The sequence below is a fragment of the Hippopotamus amphibius genome, chromosome 9 (assembly GCF_030028045.1).
Source record: "Hippopotamus amphibius kiboko isolate mHipAmp2 chromosome 9, mHipAmp2.hap2, whole genome shotgun sequence".
NCBI classification, from domain to species: Eukaryota; Metazoa; Chordata; class Mammalia; order Artiodactyla; family Hippopotamidae; genus Hippopotamus; species Hippopotamus amphibius.
In genome coordinates, this window is record NC_080194.1 from 124,495,890 (window position 1) to 124,517,766 (window position 21,877).

Below are 21,877 nucleotides of genomic sequence, written 5' to 3' on the forward strand. Positions count from 1 at the left end.
CCAGGCGTTTCAAAAGGTGATGCTAATGAACACCAATGTTTGAGAATTCCTGCTCTGGGCCACCCTCAGTACCAAGTGTCAGGGAGTCTCTCTTGAGGTGGAATTGGACCTCAGGAGAAGAGAGGTCAGCACCCATTGATCTTGTGTTTGGTTGACCTGCTTTGGCCAGCCTCTTCATGGACCAGAATATAAGCTCAGTTCCAAGCATCCAAGACTCCTTAGTGCATGTTTCTAAGCATCTGCTGAGGTTATTTCTCCACACGACTTCTCATCCATTTAAACTGAAACCACCGAGTCCAAAGTCACACACAGGTAGGTTACTCATGCACAGTGATGCAGATGCATCATCAGTAAAAAAATGTGCCGGGGTTACAATCACTTTCCACGTCTACCTCCGGACACACCTGTCCCTGGGAGTCAGGAATATTGGTCTGGGCGTCCAGGGAGTCCCCTGTCTTTCACCAGGCTGCTCTCTGCCCAGACACTTGGACGTCTCATCAGCAGTGCCTCAGGGGCAGCGGAGGGCACTTCAGAATCAGAGTTCACGACCCTCTCCGTGTTCTAGATCCTGTCCCTGAGCGCTCCCGGACTGAACCGATGGCGGCGGCCCCTCTGGCATCATATTTTTTCTTGATCTTATTTACACAGTAAATGTTCACTGCTCAGGGCCTCTTTTTCCTTCACTTCTTGGATGAGCCTTCAAATGGCTTTACAGATGCTGATGCTGAAAAGGAACTTAGGAGGGAAGTGCCCGCCTCCTCCCGGGACCCTGAAACCCTCTCCCTCACCATTCTCCGGCCCCTCCCTCTTCCCCCCAAGACAAGGGGACCAGGCAGCCATTCTCGGAAGGTTCTTTGGCTTCCTGATCAAGTTCCTAAAGTCAAGGCTAATCCCACCAGGACAGCTTGTCCCAGGCTGGACTCTAGCCCCAAAATGATTCACCCAGGGGACAGGACACTATGGCAAGGGCAGCAGTCAGTGGGAATCACTGGGGTGGGGGCAAAAGGGACCTCCTCACAGGCCAACCGCATCCTAAAACTCTAAGTGATTATCCCAAGTCCACAGGGCTACTTAGGCTGGTTAGCAACAGGCTAGTTCTGGAACCCAGCTCTCTACCACCCCCGAGTCCCATGAGCTGTCCAAGCATAAGGCCACCCCAAAATGAGAGGGGGTGAGTCAGCCTCAGACAGACAGCAATTTCTCAACCTACCGTCTTCTTCCTCCCTTTGAAAAAGACGTTCAAAACTTTGAGACAAGGGACTTCCCTGGTGGCGCAGTGGTTAAGAATCCACCAGCTAATGCAGGGGACACGGGTTCATCCCTGGTCCAGGAAGATCCCACATGCCACAAAGCTACTAAATCCGTGCGCCACAATACCGAGCCTGCGCTCTAGAGCCCACAAGCCACAATTACTGAGCCTGCTGTGCCACAACTAGTGAAGCTCACGCGCCTAGAGCTCATGCTCCGCAAGAAGAGAAGCCACCGCAATGAGAAGCCCATGCACCTCAAGGAACTGTAGCCCCCGCTCACCACACTAGAGAAAGCCTGCAAGCAGCAACAAAGACCCAACACAGGAAAAAAAAAAAGACTTCAAGACAATTGTTTTTAACCCATAAAGTCCAGAGATTGGCAGGATAACTCTATCTACCATCCCCGCTCTCTAATTCCCAGGAACTCTTGGTTTGGGAGGTACACAGAGAAATTGCCCAGGATCCCACAGCCATGATGTACATGCGTGCTCAGCACTGATGCCCGGAGGATTCATGAATATGGGTGAGCGCTCAAAGCCTTAAGCTCTGGGTGTGACTTGATCATTAAAGGGATGCTCCATGGAGCACTCAGCTTTCCCTGCCTGAAGTGAGCACAGATCCTTGCAAGCGTCGTTGGCAATACTTCCTCCATTCAGAGGGGCTGAGGTGGGCGGGAGGGGAAAGGAAGGAAAGACGGATGCAGGTTGGATTCTGAGACAGGCTGAGGCAGGCGGTGGCTTCCCCCACCTCCACCTCCCCACCCAAAGAAACAACTTCCCTGAGAGCTCAAGGACCACCTCTGGGAGGGCTGATGGTCTAACTTTGGGGTACCAGGCAGGGAGCGACCCACTGGGGACCAAAGGAGTGTGGCTCCCCAAGGTCCCGTCAGATGGATGCCTTGGGTTCAGGTAGGAGCCTTCGTGGGCTTGGCAGATGTTGGGGAGCAATGGCATGGACCCACCTCCCCTCCAAGCCAGGGAAGTGGGAGGAAGTTGGCTTGATTCTCACGCTCAGGAACTGGACCTTGACACCTTCCTGGGCTGGACCCACATCTCAGGGCTTTCCTTCGCTATGAGACCCAGAGCCATCCTGGTCTCTCTGGATGTAGTTTGAAGCCAGGAGAGCTAGGCTGTGCTCCTTGGCGCCTTCCTCACCAGCCATGCAAGTTAGCATATGGGCTGCCCCTCGCTCCCCACACCCAGCTCCATTTACCCATAAAACGCAGAGAATATCTGTTTTGCCAACCCCTTCAGAATTCTTTAAACATCAGACAATGTTTAAAAGTATTCTACAGGGAATTCCCTGGTTAGACTTGGTGCTTTCACTGCCAAGGTCCTGGGTTCAATCCCTGGTCAGGGAACTAAAATCCCACAAGCTGTGCAGTCAAAAAAAAAAAGAAAGAAAGAAAAGAAAAGCATTCTACGAATGTCAGATAAAATAATAATTTCCTAGAAGAGCAAAGATGCCAGGCCGAAAAAGAACCAGCTTTGGACAGGTTGACCCATGCTGTCTTTGGACCTGTGGTGAACCACACTGGCCCACCTGCACCCTACTCCCCTCAACCCCCTGTTTCTGAGTGGTCAGTCAGTGGGCCAGTGAGGTCTTTCTGCCCGGGGTTCTTCTCCCCTTCTTCCATCCGGAAGCAGCTCAGAGAGGAGCTATGGGTGCCTGGGGGGGTGGCCCTGGTCTCCGTGGTTCCCGCTGGTCTGGGACAGAAACAGGCCTGAGCTGCCAACACTCCCGGGCCTAGACCTCGTCCTGCTGAGCTCCAGGCTAACTCCTATGGCCCCTGACTCCCACTTCCAGGCAGCCCTGACTCACCCAGAAACTTCCTCGGCCATGCACAGCTCCCCCTCTGTCCTGCTTCCCAGGCCTCTCCCATCCCGCAGTTGAAGTGAGGTGAGCCTGCACTTTGCCCCAACGCAAAGGCACATCAGGGAGACATCTAAACGCACTCGTAGGGCCATGTCTGAGTGAGAATGGGTGAGGGCCCTTCCCCACTCTGGGAACTGGCAGCCACTCTAGGTCCCCTCGTGTCCTCGCCGCTGTCCTTATGACCAATGAGCTCACGGAACAAAACAAGAAGCCCTTCAGGAACGACTCAGGCCTCGAGGACACAGCTTTGGCCACAGCAGAGACAAGGGAGGGCAGCTCCAGCTCCCCGCCAGTGGCGCTTTGCTTGTCCTGCAATCAAAGCTGATATTCCCATGGCTCGGAAGGGCCTTGCACACCAGCCTGCACGCCCCGACCACGACGGCCCCTTCGCCTCGGCCCCGCCAGCAGCTCTGCCCACCTCTACGGCGCCAACCACCTCCCCAGTGCCTGCTCAGGGGTGAGGCGTCGTCTTTAGCAGATCTCACCCCCAGGAGCCCCCACCACCAGCTCTGCTCAGAGGAGGTTACAGAGGAAAGTCAAGCCAAGGGAGAGGCCGGGGCAGCAATAAAACACAGATAATCCGCCCCGTGTGCCCGGCACGTGGACCCTTCCAGAAAAACTGCTGCCCGGATGCCAAGATGCCAGATCGTTCCACCTTCTCTCCCCAGGGGCTTCCCCAAATTTGAGACAGATGGGGTCCATTTCTGGGTCCTTAGGTTCATGGCCCCAAACCTTATCTTGTTGTTCAGCCTTAGGGTGGTTTTTGCATTAGAGCCTTGTAGAACTGAAGGAAACTTAGAAATTCACTAGCCCAGCTCTCTCATTTCATCGATGAGGAGACCAAGGCCCAGAGACGGAAAAAGAACCTGCTAGAATTTGCCAAGCCTATTGGGGCAAAATGGGACATAAACATAAGGTCCCCACTCTCCTGGGCCTTACTTTTCACGTGGATTCCGAATAGCAATGGGGTCCTTTTCTAGCCCTGACATTTCCAACCCTTTACACCCCTGTCTTAACCCCATCCCCGGGACCCAGTGTTCGTGGGATCACCCATCAGTTCCCCTACTCGTTTCTGTAAAGTGCAGCCTCCCAGCGAGGGCCAGCCGAGGGCTCTGATGTCAGGCTGGGCCCCTGAGCACAGATCTGGATGGAGATTTGGAGGACTGGGGTGACGTTTAAGCTCTTGGAGGTCAGAGGTTGCCTGCACCTGGCCGTTAGCCTGCAGTCCTCCCACCCCCACCCCCGTGTCACCAGGAGAAGCGTGCAGGGAGGGGCTCGCCGTCTCCATCACCAGCAGAAAAAGGACAGCTGGTTCCATGAGAGTTGTGTGAGACCAGCTCTTAGCTCTCTGAATTCAGGATGGCAGAGGCCACAAGACTGGGCCAGAGGAGGCTTTCAGCGTCTGGGTCACAGAGACCACCAGGCCAGAAGACCACCTTCCACCCGCTACTCCATGAACGGCACAAACTTCCAAAGCCACTGGAGCAAATCCATCTGTTAGCCTCAGTTATGGCTCCAGAGCTTGGACGCCACAGACAAAGATGGCTAGAACTCCCAGGCCGCTCCCTGGTGGAACGTCCTAAAAATCTCACATCTACTCTGGAAGCAGATTTGTTTCCAGTTTGTATCCCCAAGTGGCCTAGACCCCTGAACCCCAGACACGTGGGCCATGCTTTCCTGGGGAGCCTGGGCCAGGCCCTCGGCCCTCCCAGGGGGCTCCCTCCTAGGACATCCCACCCCAGGGAGGAATCATTACGGCAATTAAACCCTAGAGCAGCTTCCTCCCCGGGTGGACTCCGTGTCACTGAGAGCCTGGGTTCTCCATCTCGTCTCTTCAAATACTGAAACCAGACGAGGCTCTCAGTGTACGGGAGGCTTCTCTTCCTCCAGAAACTGGTAGCCATGCAGACAGGCCATCTACTCCTTAGTTCTCAGGGCTCCCCTGGGGAGAGGAAGGTTAAAGCCAAGGGCAGGATGGAGGGCGGGGCAAGAGTAAGTGGACATTCCGCACATGCTGTCCCCGGGGTAACCCCAGAAGGGTCATCACCGTGGGCCCCATGCAGCCTCTACCAGGCTGCACCTGCAGACCCAGCAGGTCACCTGCCCAAGTGGCCCCCAGCCCTGCCAGGCAAAAGGACAAGAGTCCCAGATCCCTGCACTAACTTATTATTATTATTATTATTATTTTTACCACACCATGCAGCTTTTGGGATCTTAGTTCCACGACCAGGGATTGAACCCGGGACCACAGCAGTGAAAGCACCAAGTCCTAACCACCGGACCATCCGGGAAGTTCCTCACATTCCTTTTCTGAAGCTGCTGTAACAAAGCACCACAACCTAGTGGCTTAAAGCAGTAGAAACGTATTTTCTCACGGTTCTGGGGTCAGAAGTCCAAAATCAAGGTGTTGCAGGACCCTGTTTCCCCCAAAGGTGCTAGGCGAGCCGCCTTCCTGTCTCCTCCAGCGCCAGCAGCTCCCAGCAACCCTTGGCTTGTTAACGGGTATCTCCAGTCTCTGCCTCCATCACACGCGGCCTTCTCCCCGTGCTTCTATTCTGTGTCTCTTCTCCTTTTCCTCTAAGGACACCAGTCAGACTAACTACATCTGCAAAAACGCTATTTCCAAAAAAGGTCACATTCTGAGATGCTGAGGTCAGGACTTCAGCATATCTTTTCGGGAGACACAATCCAACCTGTAACAGGTCTGCCGACGGCCACACCACCACATACCCGGGACGCCCTCTGCTTCCCCCAGATCCAGCCACACCCAGTCCCTCAAACCAGCTATGTCCCACCTCCCAATGACGCCTCCCAGGTCTCACCAACCCAGGCCACACAGGTCCCCCCTGACCTCAACTGACTCAGTGTCCTCCACTGTCCACACTGAATCAGGTGACACAGCCCCTGCTCTGTGTGGCTCTGACCTGTGTGTGTTGGTGGGGGTGGAGGGAGGTGTCCTACCTTCCCTTCTAGGTTGTCATCCCCTCCAGTGCAAGATGTAGGCCCATTGCCTCTTTGCATGCCACAGAGCCCGAGAAAGCTCTGCGCACCAAGACCCACACAATAGACAGCACCTGTGGCGTGTTAAGAAATCGAGCTCAGTCCTCATGGATTTCCCATCAGTCTCCCTGAGCACCAACCCCACCGTTGTTCTTCTTCCCCCACCCCCTGGGCCTGGCTAATTCCAGCCCCCACTTCGGATCTCGTCTTTGAGGCCTATCTCCTGGGAGACCTTCCTGGCCCCTCAGTACTGAGGTGCTTCTGCTCTGTGTTCCCACAGCACCTGTCACCCTTCGTGAGGGCCTTTTCATTTACCTGTGTCCCCATGGGTGATAGTGCCCATGGCTTGTCCCCCATGGGATCGCAGGTGTCCCACAGGTACGCATGCACAGGGCTGGCAGGTAACCTGCACAGTGGAGTCTGCTGGATACCCTGAGGGCACCCAAAAGGAATGCGCTTCCTCCCCTGGGTCAGTCCTTCTGGAGGTGCTACTCAAGGCCATTTGCAAAAGGATCAAGGAAGAGCTTGGTTACAGGCTCTATTCCTAGCTGCTTCCTTGGACCCTCTGTGTCCCACTGAGGGTGGGTGGGGGGCCTCAGGAGTCTGCTTTTTTAATAATTGCCCAGGTGATTCTCATACATGCTAGAATCTGAGAACCACTGTCACTGGGCCTTGATCTTGGGAGTCAACCATTATCCATGTTCCCAGGAACCTACTGGTTGCAAAGTGTGGAGCCTGCCTGTTGAACCAAGCTTGCCCCTGGCTCCCCATCCCAGGCAACAGCCCATCTTTAAGGCCATGGGTGGCCAGCAGGGCTGATGCCCATGAGCTCCAGGAACATCGTGGGTCTGGGGTCTAACTAGCCTTGCTACCCTGCCAGGGGATATTTCTGGAAGGAGAGCACAAAAGGGCAGGAGCGGTCAGTGGTGGGAAGTCCTCACCCCTGGGATGGACCCCCAGTGACCAGGCAGAGCTGCAGGCTCGGGGAGCAGCCCTGGAGACCCTGTGATTCTGGGGAGGAAGAAGAAGAGAGTAGGACAGAGTCAGAACCTGAATTTTCTCCCCTAATCAACAGTGGGGCTTTGAGCAAGTATGTTAACTTTTCTGTCCCTGTTTCATCAGTAATAAAACAGAAGAAAAATATATGCACCCTGCCCACCTCGAGGTACATTCTGCCTTCATTCCACTGCCACTGGTAGAGCACCTACTACATGCCAAAGGGTGGGAGGCTTAAATAACATGTGATAGAATTCCAAAAGGCGGGTACAACTAGAAAACTATATGGCATTTCTAATGTTAGGATAAACTCTCCCCAAAACACATCTCCACACAAGAACGTATATGCCAATGTTCACAGCACCATTATTCACAATAACCAAAAGGTGGAAACAACCAAATGTTCATCAGTGGATGAATCGAAAAACAAAATGTGGTCCATCCATACAGTGGAGTATTATCAGCCATAGCAAGGAGTGAAGCACTGACACAGGCACCAAGTGGATGAAGCTTGAAGATATGATGCTCAGTGAATGAAGCCAGACAGAAAACACCACGTGTTGCATAATTTCATTTACATGAAGTGTCCAGAACAGGGAAACCCACAGAGACAGAAGGCATATTAGTGGTGGCCAGGGATGGGGGGGGGGGTGGGGAGTGCGAGGGAGGAACAGAGGGAGGGTGACTGCTGATGGATATGGGGGGTTTCTCTTTGAGGTTATGAAAAATGTTCTAAAGTCAACTGTGCCGATGGGTTACACATTTCTGTGAATACACTAAAAACTACTGAATTGTACACTTTAAATGGGCAGATTGTATAGTATATCAGTTATATCTCAATAAAGCTGTTCAAAAAATAGATAAAGCGTTAGGACTCCCCTGGTGGTCCAGTGGTTAGGATGCAGCACCCTGGCCCAAAGTTTGAGAAGAGAGGAGATTCAGGACCAGGATTCAGAATCAGAGAAATACACATGGGTGGAGCCACTTAACCTGCCCAGGCCTATTATTTTGTGATCAAAGGGTCCTAGGAGTAGCCGCCTTGCTCAAGAGTAGCCTTGCTCAGGAGGTTGCTATGGTAACCATGATCTGGATTCTGAATGTGAAGATCCTCCCCTCAAAGACACAGCAGGGAATTGGAGGGGATGGCTGGCAGGTGGGAAGAGAGAACTTGCTTCCTAGCAGCAGAATCTCAGTGCCAGGCAGGGATGTGGACCCCAGGGGCATTGTAGGAGCCCCTGGTATAGGGGGTAGGGCATTTTGGGTGCAAACTGGACTCACTGGTGAGCATTTCTGGAAAGGCGAGGGGCCCCTGGAGACCTGCCCCCTCCCCTGTAGTCTCCAGAGCCAGGACAAACCACGGAGAGCACTGCAGAGCCACAGCCACCAGCTTCCCAAGCTGGCCAACACCCCAGACTCTGGGTTGGGAACCCCTAACTCTGCCATGAGGAGACCCAGACACCTTCTAGCTGGGGGATCCTCCTGGTGAAGAGAGTGTAGGAAGGCAGAGGCCGAGAGGTGGACCCCTTTTGGACGGCGGCAGAGGGTCACCCGGAAGTTCTTTCTCCCAGTGGCGCCTGCAGAGTATTAGGAGGGGCCCTGCATCCTGCTCTTCCGCCACTGAACATGCAGGAGACTCTCAGGGCTGTAAGCGGTGCTCCCGCGGGAGAGTTTCTGGCTTCTCAGCCCACCACTCTCTCCATCACACCACCAGCCAGGAACCAGGCCCCCTGCCCTCAGCACATGCCTACTCCTGGAAAATTCTCCCCACCGTGCTCTCCAGCACCACCACTAGGCTAGGTGCTGCTCCTGGAATCCCCTGTCCCCAGCCAGCTGTCCGTCTATTCATTCAACACACTTGCCCTGGCAGTGTCAGCGGAGCTCCAGATTAGCCTCTGGGGTGGTGGGGCCAGAGAGGACCAAGGAAACAGGTGGGACCACATGGGAGAGAGACGAAAACTCTCTCTTCAGAGCCAGCAACTGCTCAGCAGCCTGGGTCCAGCGCTAAGGAACCGTAGTGGTGGAAGAGCATCCCATCTGGAACTTCAGGATGTGACATGATTTGGAAATAGGGTCTGTGCAGAGGTAATTAGTCAAGATGAGGTCATACTGGATTAGGGTGGGCCCTGAGTGCAATGACTGGTGTCCTCATAAGAGGAGGAAACACACAAAGAGGCCATGTGAGGACAGAGGCACAGACTGGAGAGATGTACCCACCAGCCAAGGAAGACCCAGACCTGCTGGACCCACCAGAAGCTGGAAGAGACAGGAAGGACCCTCCCCTAAAGCCTCCAGAGGGAGCACAGCCCTGCCCACACCTTGATTTCAGACTTCCAGCCTGCAGATGGGGAGAAAATACATTTCTGTTGTTTGAAGCCACCCAGTTTGGGGTCATTTGTTATGGCAGCCCCAGGAAATAATATAGGAACCAACAGGAACCAACACTGACGCCGGCCCTGCAAAATCTCCCCGGGCCCTTTCTCACTAAGCTGGTCAGGCTCACCAGCCCCAGGGCCCCTCCCTGCCCCTGCTCCCCCTCTCCCTGCAAGCTCTGGCTACTTATTTTTAGCCCCTGATTACACCTGCCTTATATGGTTCCCTGCTCCTATCATGAGCAGGGACGGCCTCCCCTCCTGGTTTGTAAGCTCTTTGAGGACAGAGAATCCCGAGGATATGAACAGTGCTGAGAAGGGGCAGATGTACTGATAGGTTCCCTGAGCTGTCCGAGTTTCATGATATTTGAAGAAACCAAAGGCGAATGTCAAGCTACAGGAACAGTGCCCACCTATAATCATTGTCACAGTCCTTCTAACTTTAAAAAGTATCTGAGATCATTATGTGTATAAAAACAGTTGATTGAACCTGGTGTACCCCCAAAAAAAATAAAATAAAATAATAATAAAAAAAAAAAAAAAGTATCTGAGATCAAAAAACATCCTAAGCATCCGATAGCCATTTTCTTATTTTAGTCGCATAACAACTCCATGCTGTAAATAGGGCAAGTATTATTATCCCATTTTATGGGCAAGCAAACAGGGGCAGGGGTGGTAAGGGGCTTGGTGGTGAATTGTGACAATGCCAGGGTTTGCGCTGTCCTCAAGTCCCAGAGTGCATGCCACCCCCCCACCCCAGGCACTATGTGGGCAGCCTCGGGGAAGAGGGGTCTGGGTGGAGAGGACATCGGCCTAACTATCCACTAAGAAAGGAAACTAAGGAAAGGAAAAGACACGAGAAAGATGTGGATTCGCCACCGGGAGGTCACAGCTGGGACCCAGGCTCCTTCTGCAGGAGCCTGAGGCCAGGATGGGATCCCCCAGTGCTGTGACCCCTCCCCAGCTTGTCCAGACCCCTTCCCAGGTCCCAGGGAGCATTCCTGGTATCTTCACCTCCTGGGATAATCTAGAGAAATAAGCAATCTTCTACTACCTGACCCTTGGAATAAAGGACAGGAGGAAATTCGAGAAAAACCAAGTAACCAGCAGTGGCTGGTAGCCTCTCTGGTGAGTGCAGGTGTACAGGGCAGGCAGCTGTGGAATCAGATGCACTTCAGAGACCTAGTGATCAAGGCAATGGCTTTGTCCTCACCTATTGCCATCTAGGGAAAATTCTATGGGAGGCAACTGCGCTGGCCGAGGTCCTAACTGAATGGCCACTTGGAGGAGAACCAGGGGCCACAGTTTTGGCAGCGACCTGGTGGGGGAGGGAAGGCGGGGGCTCCCAAACCCCAGGGCTCTCCCCTGGCCTGGTTCTGGGCTGAACTCCCAGCGCGACCCACTTCCTGCAGGCCCACAACTCCAGGCCAGACTTTGCCTGCACCTGTTTGAGCTCAGAATGCAGTCCCCACTCTAGAAGGATCCAAAGATATCTGAGAGGGAAGAGAAGGGGAGGGGCTCACTAGAAGGGGAGCAGGCTAATGTATATACTGAGGGCTAGGGAGAGAGCCACTTGGCTTGGTATTCAAGGCCCTTCCCAGTGGGCTCCAATCCATCAGGGTGGTCTGATCTCCCCGAACAGGAGCCCCACATTCTAGCCAGAGCCAGTCTCATCCCGTCCCTGCCAATGCAATGCTCCGATCTCTCCCACTCCTGGCTTTGATCACCATCTTCAGATACTCTTCCTCATTCATCAGACATTGTTCAGTGCCTCCAGGGAGCCCAGCGCTGTGCTAAGCACTGGTGGTGGAGCAGTGAGCAAATTAAATTAACACACAGCCCCATCTTCTTGGAGCTGACGGTCCAGCGATCGCCCCCTTCCTCCCAGGACAGCTGAAACCCTGTCCCTCGGTGGCCAAATTTCCAGCCCTCCTCTGAGCTCCAGCCAGAGCTGCTGGGGGTGTTAGTTACATCTTTTTTTCAGTGCATGTCGTCTCTCCAAATAGAAGGCAGCTCCTGGGGACAGGGTCATAGCCCGTTCCTGCCTGCGCAGCATGGCCAGCCAGGACTTTGCAATGGGTACAGTCTGGCCTTGGGGCTGGAGAACTGGGCTTTTCAGAGAGGGGCTCCTGTCCACCTCGTCTTTCTGGCCTCTCCCATCAAGCACCCACCTTGTGTGATTAACCAGCCCACCCTTCCTCCCCCAGGTTCCTTCCACTTCGAAATCCACGATGTACCCTTGTGCCTCTTGCTGCCCTTCATCCCAAATCACGAGTCCCTCCTGGTTCCTGACCCGGGGCTGCATTGCCTATTTCTTCAGGACCCTGTGTTGAGCCCTCCTTCTCCTCTGGGCTGGCCACACAGCCTGCCCTCATTCTGTGCCCTTGAGCACTCCGAGTTGACAGAGGGCTATAGGTCAAGGTCCCTCAAGGTTGTGAAGGACAAGGACCCCTGAGGGGAGGGTTCACCCAAGGGCCAGAGGAGAAAAGCCTCTTCTCATCACTTAACAGCCTTGCAATAAACCTGGAAAGCCTGCCCCAGCTGGGCCAACGTCCCACTGGAAATCCTTCTGGGTCCTGGATTGGGTGCTGGACAGAGCAAGAGTGACTGTGCCTTCCTGTGGTCCTGATGACATGATCCCACGAGAGACAGGCTGCCCGCCAGCCCTGTGTTCTTGTGATCTTCAGAACTGAGCCTCTGGGCACACCCACCACCAGCCTCCCTTCCACACCAGCCTGCCTGGAGGTGTGAACAGCTGACCTAACAGCTCAGGCATTTTAAGAGCAGATTCTGCCGCCAAGATTCTCCCTCACCTTAAGGATGGGCAGCTCATGAAAGGCTGACCTGGGGCTCTGAGAGGAAGGACAAGGAAGTAACAGGTGTAGGTATGTCCCTGGGGCAGAGAGGTACCTGGGACCTTGACTCTGAACAAGTCTTCCTTCAGGGCTGGAGAGGAATGAGGCCGAAACCAATTGGGATAGGACATCACTGAGCCCAGAGAAAGACACAGCACAGGTAACATAGACCAGGAAATGGGTGTCTCCAGAAACTCAGCGAAAATTGACCCATTCCATTTGCCAAATTACGCCACCCCCTTCTCCTCCTGCTGAGGTCACCAAGACTGGGGGTGACAAGAGGGGATGGGGCCTCCTGAGGACTGAGCAAATCCTGCAGCTGTGGCCACCGTGGCTCCAGTCCATTCCCTCCCTCCTTCAGGGCCAGGTAGAGAAAACCTTGCTCTACAGCTTGCCCCTCTGCTCTCAGAATCAATGGACTATCTATTGCCTCAATGCCATGATTAGGGACTTTAGGTAAGAGCTTGCTCACCAAAGCAATGAGAAATTCCATCTTAGAGATGCCTTCCTTGAGCTAAAATCTTCTGACTGCTTTCAAACAAAAAGTGGTTTGGGAAAGTGACAGTCTAAGTGTTGAGCCATTGGTCCTCATTGGAACGCATTTCAGAGCATGTCTTATGGGGGGTACAGAGCAGGCCCAGTGTTAAGGGGGAGAAGGGAACCAGCAAGAGGGAGAAAAGGAACCCGACAGAGTAAAGGCGGGAAAATGAAGCCAGACTTTTAGCTCCTGAGTGCAGAAGGCCCCTGAGAAGGCAATTGAGGCAGGTGAACAGCCTCCGAGAGGCCTGGCCTCCCAGAGCAGGTCGTGAGTCCCCTCAACCCAAAATGGGCCAGGAGCCACAGGGGGAAGGCCTGGCAGCCACCAGGAAAACACCCCGGAGGAAACCTGAGCCCGGCTGCTGCTGGACTGCTTGCCTGCCAGCTTCCACTGAGGTGACCGGAGTCCGAGCGCAGCGCCTTCCGCGTGCAGGCCCAGGGCACACCTGCGGAATGAATGCCTTGGGTGCGGAGCCTGGGGTCAGATTCTGCCCCCTTCTCCGCAGCATCTGGCTCGAGGGAGTTGGTTCACCAACAGTGAGAGACTAACGTCCGCTGTGACTAAAATGCTAACTCACTGGCCGTCTCCTGGCCTCAGCTCGGCCGGGACTGGAGACCAGGCTCTTGTCCGGGCCCCGCTGCGCAGTTCCACACATCTCTGGACAACCGGCCTCCCTTTCGGCCCCGTGGAGTTCTTCAGCAGATCGGCCTGGTTCCTCCCCCTCCGTGGCTCTCATTCCCAACCCCACCTCCCTGCTCCGCAGCAATCCTCAATGTAGACTAGGACCTCCACTTCCTAGTTCAGCTCCCTGGCAGGCACTGGGGCTACCGAGTGGACCCTGAGTGTGCGGTGTCCCTCTGAGGGCTCCACGACATGTCGCCTCAGACCCACCGCGGACCTGTCCACTCTGCTCAAGCTCTGATGTCCAGGCCCCTCTGCTCCCCACATTCATCAGCCTTTCCTGCTCCTCTGCCTCCTCCCCACCGGCCCATAAACACACAGCCTCCTCTGGTAAACGCACCCACCCCCACCTCCTCTTCCTGTCCTTTATCCTTCACAGACTCCATGTTCAAAGTCTCACCGGGTGAACGTGTTGCCTCCCTGTCTTCACTGAATACGTATGAACCGTTCGTGACCATCCACGGCCTCCTGGTGTCCAAGCCAGCACCTCACCTTCCTGGGCTTCTCCATGCGACTCATTGCCTCTCCAGGAAGCATCCTTCTGCTTGGCTGCCAGGTCACGCCTCTGCCTGGATCTCATCCCATCTTCCTGGAATCCATTTATCTTCTTTCTCTTCCTGCTCCCTAGGAACCAGTCCTTGAATCTCTTCTTTTTCTCTCTCTGCAACAACTTCCTTGGCGATCTCACAGCCTCACCCTCATCTCTACCCAAACAAATCTAATTTCTGAATCCCCAGACCTGACCTTCCTCCTAAGCTCACTATCTCCATCCAGATGTCCCCCAGTACCCAAAATTCATAAGGATCCCAGATGAACTTTAAAAATTGGTTCTTTTATGATCCTGGTCTTTTTAATTTTTTTCTGGCAAAGGTCATGCCTGCCGTGACCCTCACTAAACCCTCAAGGGTTCCTTCCCACCCAGCTTGCCAGGCCTAGGAGTCCAGCAGATTCCACGCCAGCATCTGTGGCGCCTGCCCTCCTGTCCATCCTTCTCTCTTGCCTGAGTTCACACCATCTATATCTCAGCTTGTTCTACTCCTCCCTGCCAACAACTGCCAGATGTACTTTTCCAAAGCCCTCCATGGTTACCCACTGCCCACAGAGCAAAGCCCCAACCCAGCCTTCCAGATTCCCCACGACCCCCACCTCACTCTGCCTCCCTGTGTTCTTCCTGGGTCTCGCCAGAGCTCCCACCTTCCCTGATGCGTGAATGTACTCGTCCTGTTCTTACATGGCATTCTCTTTCTGAATTGTACTTTCCTCAGGGCCCGTCTCCAACAGCCCTTCATCTGTTAGACATTTCCTGATTCACTGAGATAAAAGTAATCTCCCCACTTCCCTCCATCCCACCACACTTTACCTGTACCTCCCTGAGGACACATGTGTGTCTTCTTTGCTTGTGTACAGCCACAAGGGGGAAGATGCCCTGTCTCCCCCACTGGACTGTAAGTGTGCCAAGGACAAAATGCGTATCTGAATTCCCTCAGCACCACACCTAAGAAGTAGTAGGTATGCAATAGATTTGGGATGAATTAATGAATGACAAAGTTGTGACAAGGTGTTTGAATGAAAGGGCTTTGCATCCTTGAGAAATATTTAAATGTGAGGGGCTGTGAGTCTGGCTTTAGATTGGATTTGAAGTAGGGGTGGTGCACCCCACAGTGGCAGACCCCACCCGTTCCCCCTTCCCCAGCCACCACCCTTGTTCCAGGCCAGAAGTCATCACATCTATGCCCTGTCCTGGTCCCTCAGACCAGGTCAAAGGAGGACCAGCTGTCTTCCTCCTGTGTCCATAAGGATTAGGCTCCTTCCCAGCCCACCACACCTAAGTGAGCACCAAAGGGCCAGGTGGATGCAACTGGCCTCGTCGGGACCTCCTTCTGATCCAGAATTCCAGCTCTGGCCCTTGAACTAGCTGTTTGAGTTTCACTGTCACACCCAGATGGGAGGCAAAGCCAACATTCCCCAAACCGTGGTTCCACGGGCCACCAGGCAAGGTGCCCACATCTGGGGGCTGCATCCATTGAGCAAATCCAGACTAACACCTCATGCACTCGATGTGGGAAACGGTGGACCACATGCTCCCTACGGCTCGTCCAGCTGCACTGAGCCAGGAGTAGGGGACCTCGCTGGGGACAGAGGCTGCAGGGGCCCTGGAGAGGCTTCTGGGTTCTGCTCTATCCCCAGGAGCCCTGAGCTCATGACCTTCTCTGAGAGCCCTCCCCACAGTGGATGATGGCATCCGGGCTGCCCTGCTGAGGGCACGTGAAAACCACCTCCTTTTGGGTGGGTGAGGAAGGGTCACAAAGAGGTTCCTGAGAGACCCCCATCACTCATGGAGGGGCCAGCAAGCTCCAGTGCTCACCAACCACTTGCCATTGGGATAGTAGGGTGGGGCCAGAGCAGACGGGCAAGTCGCAACCAGGACTGGGCTAGAGGAAACGGATGAGCAGACTCAGAATCCCTGACGTCCCCCATCTCTGCCTCAAGCAGGTAACAGAAGCAAGGATGTCCCGAATTCAGCCTAGCAAATGCCAGCAGCTTAAGCCCAAAGAAATGTTTTCTCAGCCCCACCATCCCATCCCACGTGCTCTCCAAGGAGTCAGAATTCAAAGGCATCGGTCTTGCCCTGTATCCCAAGCGAAGCTAGCCACACGCGGCCTCACGCTCACAGGCAGAGGAGAGGGACTGGGGCGTCCAAGGAGGCCTGTCCGAGAGAGTGGCTGAGGGAGGACGGGAACTCCCAGGTGGGCTGAGACGAGCCCTGGCTGGGTGTGCCTGCCCCTGACTCGCTGTCTGACCTTGACTGTGGCTCTCGTTCCTCTGGCCTTCGCTCCCTTTCCTGAACAATGAGCAGACTGAGTAAACCCTCTTGGGGCTGTCAGTGAGCAGGCCTGTCCCCAAGCCAGGTCCCCAAGACAAAGAGGTTAGAAAGGACTGGGGTGGATCGGGGGTCGGGAGAGGCTGTGGAGTCCATCGCCCCAGATCAGAGGGCCCAACGTGAGCACCGAAGAACGAAGGACAGCTCTGTAGGGGCCCCCCAGAAGCAGGAAAGGGGGTTAGAGAAGTCTGCCTGCCGCCAGGGAGGAGCGAGGGACACAGGAACGGGAATGAGGGTTTGGCAGTGGGGTGGGAAGTGCGGGAGCAAAGCTGCTGCCTGTGGGCATGGTGGCATGCCCCCCGGAAGGACACACAGCCCAAGCTGTGATGGGGTGAGGAGGGCGGGAACCTCATACACTGGTGAACAACCCTTTCCCAGAAGCCGGGCCAGGGTCACGCCGCAGAGTCCAGGAAGGAGAGGGCCTGCAAAGAGAGGATCTTTGCACAAAGCACCCATCTGCCTCCTTTGCCAGTGGCAAGATCCCCCAACAAGGCCTGTAGAACATTCCAGATGTCCAGTTCCTTTGGTGGGAAGAAAGATAAAGGATGTCCCTAAAAGGCTAAAAGTTCCTGGGGCTGTGGCGTGAAAGCAGAGTGAGGTGGCAGCTGGGGCTGGGCGGAGCAGGGGAGAGGGTGGCAATGGCTCCTGGGCTTGGGATCCAATTACACAGCTGTTTCCATACTTAGCTGCTTGACAGCCGCTTGGAATCCTCACCACCCCAGCCACTGCAGCCCTACGGAGCCCAAATTAACTCAAGGGCAGACAAGGGCAGGGCCAAGCGGCACATGCGAGGCCGGAGCCCCCCACCTTGGTCTCTAACCCCCCAAGGAATGGCTTCTGCTCCTGCCTGCTGTGGGCTCTCCTGCCTGGGTCTGGGACCTCAAGAAGCAGAACCTCCCAGGCCCCATGATCCCCAGTGCAGATGAAGCCTGCAGCCATGAAAAGGTAAAACAAGAGTCTCCAGTTCCTGGGGGGTCCCCAGAGCACCCCCAGGGCATGCCTGAGGGAAACTCAGCCCCAGGAGTCTTGGGAACAGAGGTGACAAAATGCTCAGTTCCCCCTCCATGCCTATAAATAACCCCCATGCTGTAACCAGAGCCACCGCCTCTGCCACACAAAGTGCTGAGATGTCAAAGGAAAACCATGGCATGCAGGCCCAGCCCCCTTCTGGTGAAGCCCCCAGCCTAGCCCAGCTCCACCCCAGAGTGGGTCCCGTTCCTCCTCTGAACTGTGTCCTCTACGGTTTCCAGCCCAATCCCCAACTCATCTCAAATCCCATCCCAAACTGACCCCCACTCTGTCCCATTGTTTCCAAGCCGTGCCCTCCCCCACCCCCACTCATGCAACACCAGGCCCCTGGGATCTCCACCAGGTGGGAGGGTCAACTCAATGACCTCCAGGGGCCCCTCCACCTCCAAGATCGGGGTCTTCTGTCCCTCTAAGAGGCTCCAGTCTTGACTTTTGGGGTTTTCTTCCCCAACATCTATTGGCCAGCCCTTCTCTTCAGCCTTCCGGCCCCCCTGCTCAGGCCTCGCACCTGCCTGCACCTCTCGCGTCATGGCTTTCGCTCCCTCTGGCCTCCCCATGAGCCCTAACTGCTCTCAGGTCTCCTCGCCCAGTGCCTTCTTGGTGAGACTGGTTGGGCATGAAGGCCTGCCATCAGCTCCAGGAATCACTGAGGCCTCGTCCTCCACCTACCACCCAAGCCCCTCACCCCACGGTACACATAAAACCTCAGGGGCATGTGGGGGTCACAGTCTGGCCTGGCTGACAGGGCAGGGGTCATACCTGCTTGTCCTGGGAGCAGGAGCGAGGCCACGAAGCAGCAGAGCAGGACCAGCGCCCTCATGGTGACTGCCAAGAGAGCCCAGCTGCTCCTCGCCTCTATTTATAGAGCGGGTGGCAGTGCAGGGCGGGGGAGAAGAGTCACACAGTCACTAGGGCAACTGGGCGGAGGTGATGGGCGGGCAGCGCAGACCCCAGGGGCTGCAAGGAGGCTGCTCTGTCCCCGGCCGCACCAGCTGCCGCCCCGGAAGGCAGGGGCCCGGCTGGATTCTCTCCTCCAGCCGCCCTGGGATCCCATGACAGGGGTCACAGGGCGCGGGTTGCAGAGAAAAAGTGGGGCATCATTTGGGTCAGGTCTGGGAATCAGGAACCGAGTCTTCCCAGCTTCTGCAGTAACTTGAGCTGAAGACAGAGCCGTCAGTGACCTTCACATGCCTCAGTTTTGTGAACGAAGGGCCTATTCGACAGCCACTGACACAGGTTTTAGCTCCTCCCCGAAGGTCAGGCGGGTAGGGCCTCGATGGTTAGTTAAGGAAACCCCGCGACATCTGACCTTTGAGGTCAATGGCGAGGAGCGTCACCTTCCCGGGCCTCTGGAAGAGACAGAATGCTGACGGGAGGGAAAAGGTGGGAGCGAGGAGGCGTGTTGGACGCTGGGAGTGCAGTCGGTTAGACAGTGGAGGGAAGGGGCCCTTTCCAGCGGTGCCTCTGCAATATGCTATTTGATGCACTTTTCCTGAGGGCACATTCTAGGAGGGGTAGCACTGGCTGGTCCAGCTGGGGACAGTGTCTCCGTGGGGGTGACAGTCAGCTGTGGAGGAAAGGATGAAAGTCAGTTTGGCATCTTTCTTGTGCTGCACATTTAAAATGGTTTTATTGAGGTACAATTGCCACAGCAAACAGTGTATTCAAAGTGTACAATTCGATACATTTTGACACACGTACATAACCACCATCAAAAAAACCAGCAGATTCTTCACTCCCAAACTTTCCTCAGGTCCCTTCCGCCTACCCCTTCCAGGCAACCACGGATCTGCTTTCTGTCACTACATGTTAGTTTGCATTTCCTAGATTTTGATATAAATGGAATCATCCCATATGTGTTCTTTTTTATCTGGCTTCTTTCACGTAGCATAATTATGCTGAGATTTCTTCACGTGGTTGCACGTATGGCTGGTTCACTCCCTTTGATTCTGAGTAGTAGTCCACAGCCTGGATGGACCACAGTCTGTTAGCTATCACCTACTGAGAGACTTCCAGGTGGTTTCCGAGTTTGGGCTATAACCAATAAAGCTGGCATGAACATTCATATACAATTCATTATGACATACGCTTTCATTTCTCTTGGGTAAATAAATACCTAGGAGTGGAATGGCTGGTAGATGTCTGTTTAAATTTTTTTCCTTTTAATAATTAATTTTTAAAAATTTGTATCAAAGTATAGTTGATTTACAATATTGTGTTAGTTTCAGGTGTACAGCAAAGTGATTCCATAATACGTATCCTATATATATATTCTTTTTTTGATTCTTTTCCATTCTAGGTTTTTACAAGATACTGAATATAGTTCCCTGTGCTATACAGGAGGTCCTTGTGGGTCATCTATTTTATACATAGTAGTGTGTGTATGTTAACCCCAAACTCGTAATTTATCCCTCCCCCTCATAACTTTTTTCTAAGAAGAGTGTACCATTTTACATTCCCACCACTACTTCCTCCACATCCTCCTCAGCACTTGATATGGTCAGTCTTTCAAATTTTAGTGACCCTTACAGGTGTGTAGTGATATCACTCCATAGTTTTAATTTGCATTTTCCTTACGACTAATGATATTAAGCATGTTCCCATGTGTGTATCTGTCATCAACTTTTTTTTTTTCTTGGCCACACCACATGGCTTTGCGGGTTCCCCAAGCAAGGACTGAACCAGGCCCCTAGCAGTGGAAACTTGCAGTCCTGACCACTGGACCAGCAAGGAATTCCCTGTCATCCACTTCTTTGGTGCATCTTTGATGAAGTGCCTGTTCAAATCTTTTGCCCATTTTTTACAAGTTGTTTTCTTTTACTGAGTTTTAAGAGTTCTTTACATATGCTGGAGACAAGCCGTTTATCAGATACATCATTCATAAACAGTTTCTCCAAGTCTATGGCTTAGCTTTTCATTCACATGTATCTTCCAAAGGGCAGAAGTTCTTAATTTGTATCAAGTCCAATTAATCAATTTGCTATTTTATGAATTACGCTTTTGGTGCCATACTGAAGAACTCTTTGCCTAACCCAAGGACACAAAGACTTTTTCCTGTTTTCTTCTAGAAATGTAATAGTTTCAGGTTTTACACTTAGAACTATAACCCATTTTCTGCTGTTTTTTTAATATGTTGCAAGATGTGGACCCAAATTTAGATTTTTACAAATGGATTTCCTGTTGTTCCAGCACAACTGGCCATTTGTTAAAATGGCCACTGAATTGCCTTTGCAACTTTTGTTGAAACTCAGTTGACCATATATGTGTGAATCTATTTCTGGACTACATCCTGTTCCATTGATCTACGTGTCTATCCCTTCACTAATACCTCACTATCTAGATCACCATGGCTTCCTAATAAATCTTGAAAACAGGTAGTGTGAATCCTCCAGCTTTGATCTTATTTTTTAAAGTTGTTTTGACTATTCTCATTCCTTTCATGCACTTCCACATGAATTTTGGAATCAGCCTGTCAATTGTTTTTTTAAAAGCTTTCTTGGAGTTTAATTGGATTATGATGAATCTGTAGATCAGTTTGAAGAGAACTGACACGTTATCGATAGCAATGGGTTATTTTATGTGTCAACCTGACTAGGGCATGGCACCTAGTTGTGTGGTCAAACATCAGTTTGGATGTTGCTGTGCAGGTGTTTTCCAGATGTCCTTACATTTAAATCCGCAGCCTCTGAGTCAAGCAGATCACCCTCCCTAATGTGGGTGGGCCTCACCCAATCAGTTGAAGGCCTCAAGAGAAAGACTGAGGTTCCCTGAGGGGGAAGGAGTTCTGCCTTCAGAATGCTATGTCCACTCACCTGACTTTCCAGCTGATGCCTCCCCCGTGGATTTCCGACTTTCTGGTCCCCACAACCTTCCTCTGTAAACACACATCCCATTGGCTGTTTCTCAGGAAACACTGACTGACATACCAACACTGAGTCTTCCAACCTATGTTCACAGCTGGTGGGGCTGATGGAGGATGGTCCCCTGATGGAGGAGGCAGAGCTTGGTCACGGGAGAGAAAAGAAGTCCAAGCCAAGGAGGCACCCGCTCCACCAGGGGCTTCACAGGGACAAGAGGAGGACGTCACCACCTCACAGTGCAGCCCGAGGCTCAGAGCTGAAAGCACTTGTTCAACATCACCAACTCAGAATGGAGCTGCTGGGCTTGATCCCGGATCTGCCCAACTCATAAACCCGGGGCTTCTCCCATCAATCAAATGAATGGCACCCATGGGGGAGGAGGAATTAGCACGTCAGGCAAGGGGGTGGAGGGCTGTGGGAAGCGTGGGGAACAGAGAGAGGGTCAGAGAAACCACAGAAACCCAAGCCAGGCAGACGGGAAGGGTGAGCCCAGCACTGCTTAAAGGGTTGACTGCATTTGATTTAAAGATGCCCTGTTTGGGC

General features: G+C 53.5%; 1 protein-coding gene across 1 annotated transcript in view; it reads right to left on the reverse strand.

Moving 5' to 3' along the window:
* Positions 1–18,294, reverse strand: part of SRL (sarcalumenin) — a 38,055-nt gene extending 19,761 nt beyond the window's left edge. Inside the window, exon 1 of the mRNA XM_057695515.1 lies at positions 18,234–18,294. Coding sequence (XP_057551498.1) covers positions 18,234–18,294 — 61 coding nt within the window. The remainder of the gene's footprint in view (positions 1–18,233) is intronic.
* Positions 18,295–21,877: the final 3,583 nt, after the last annotated feature.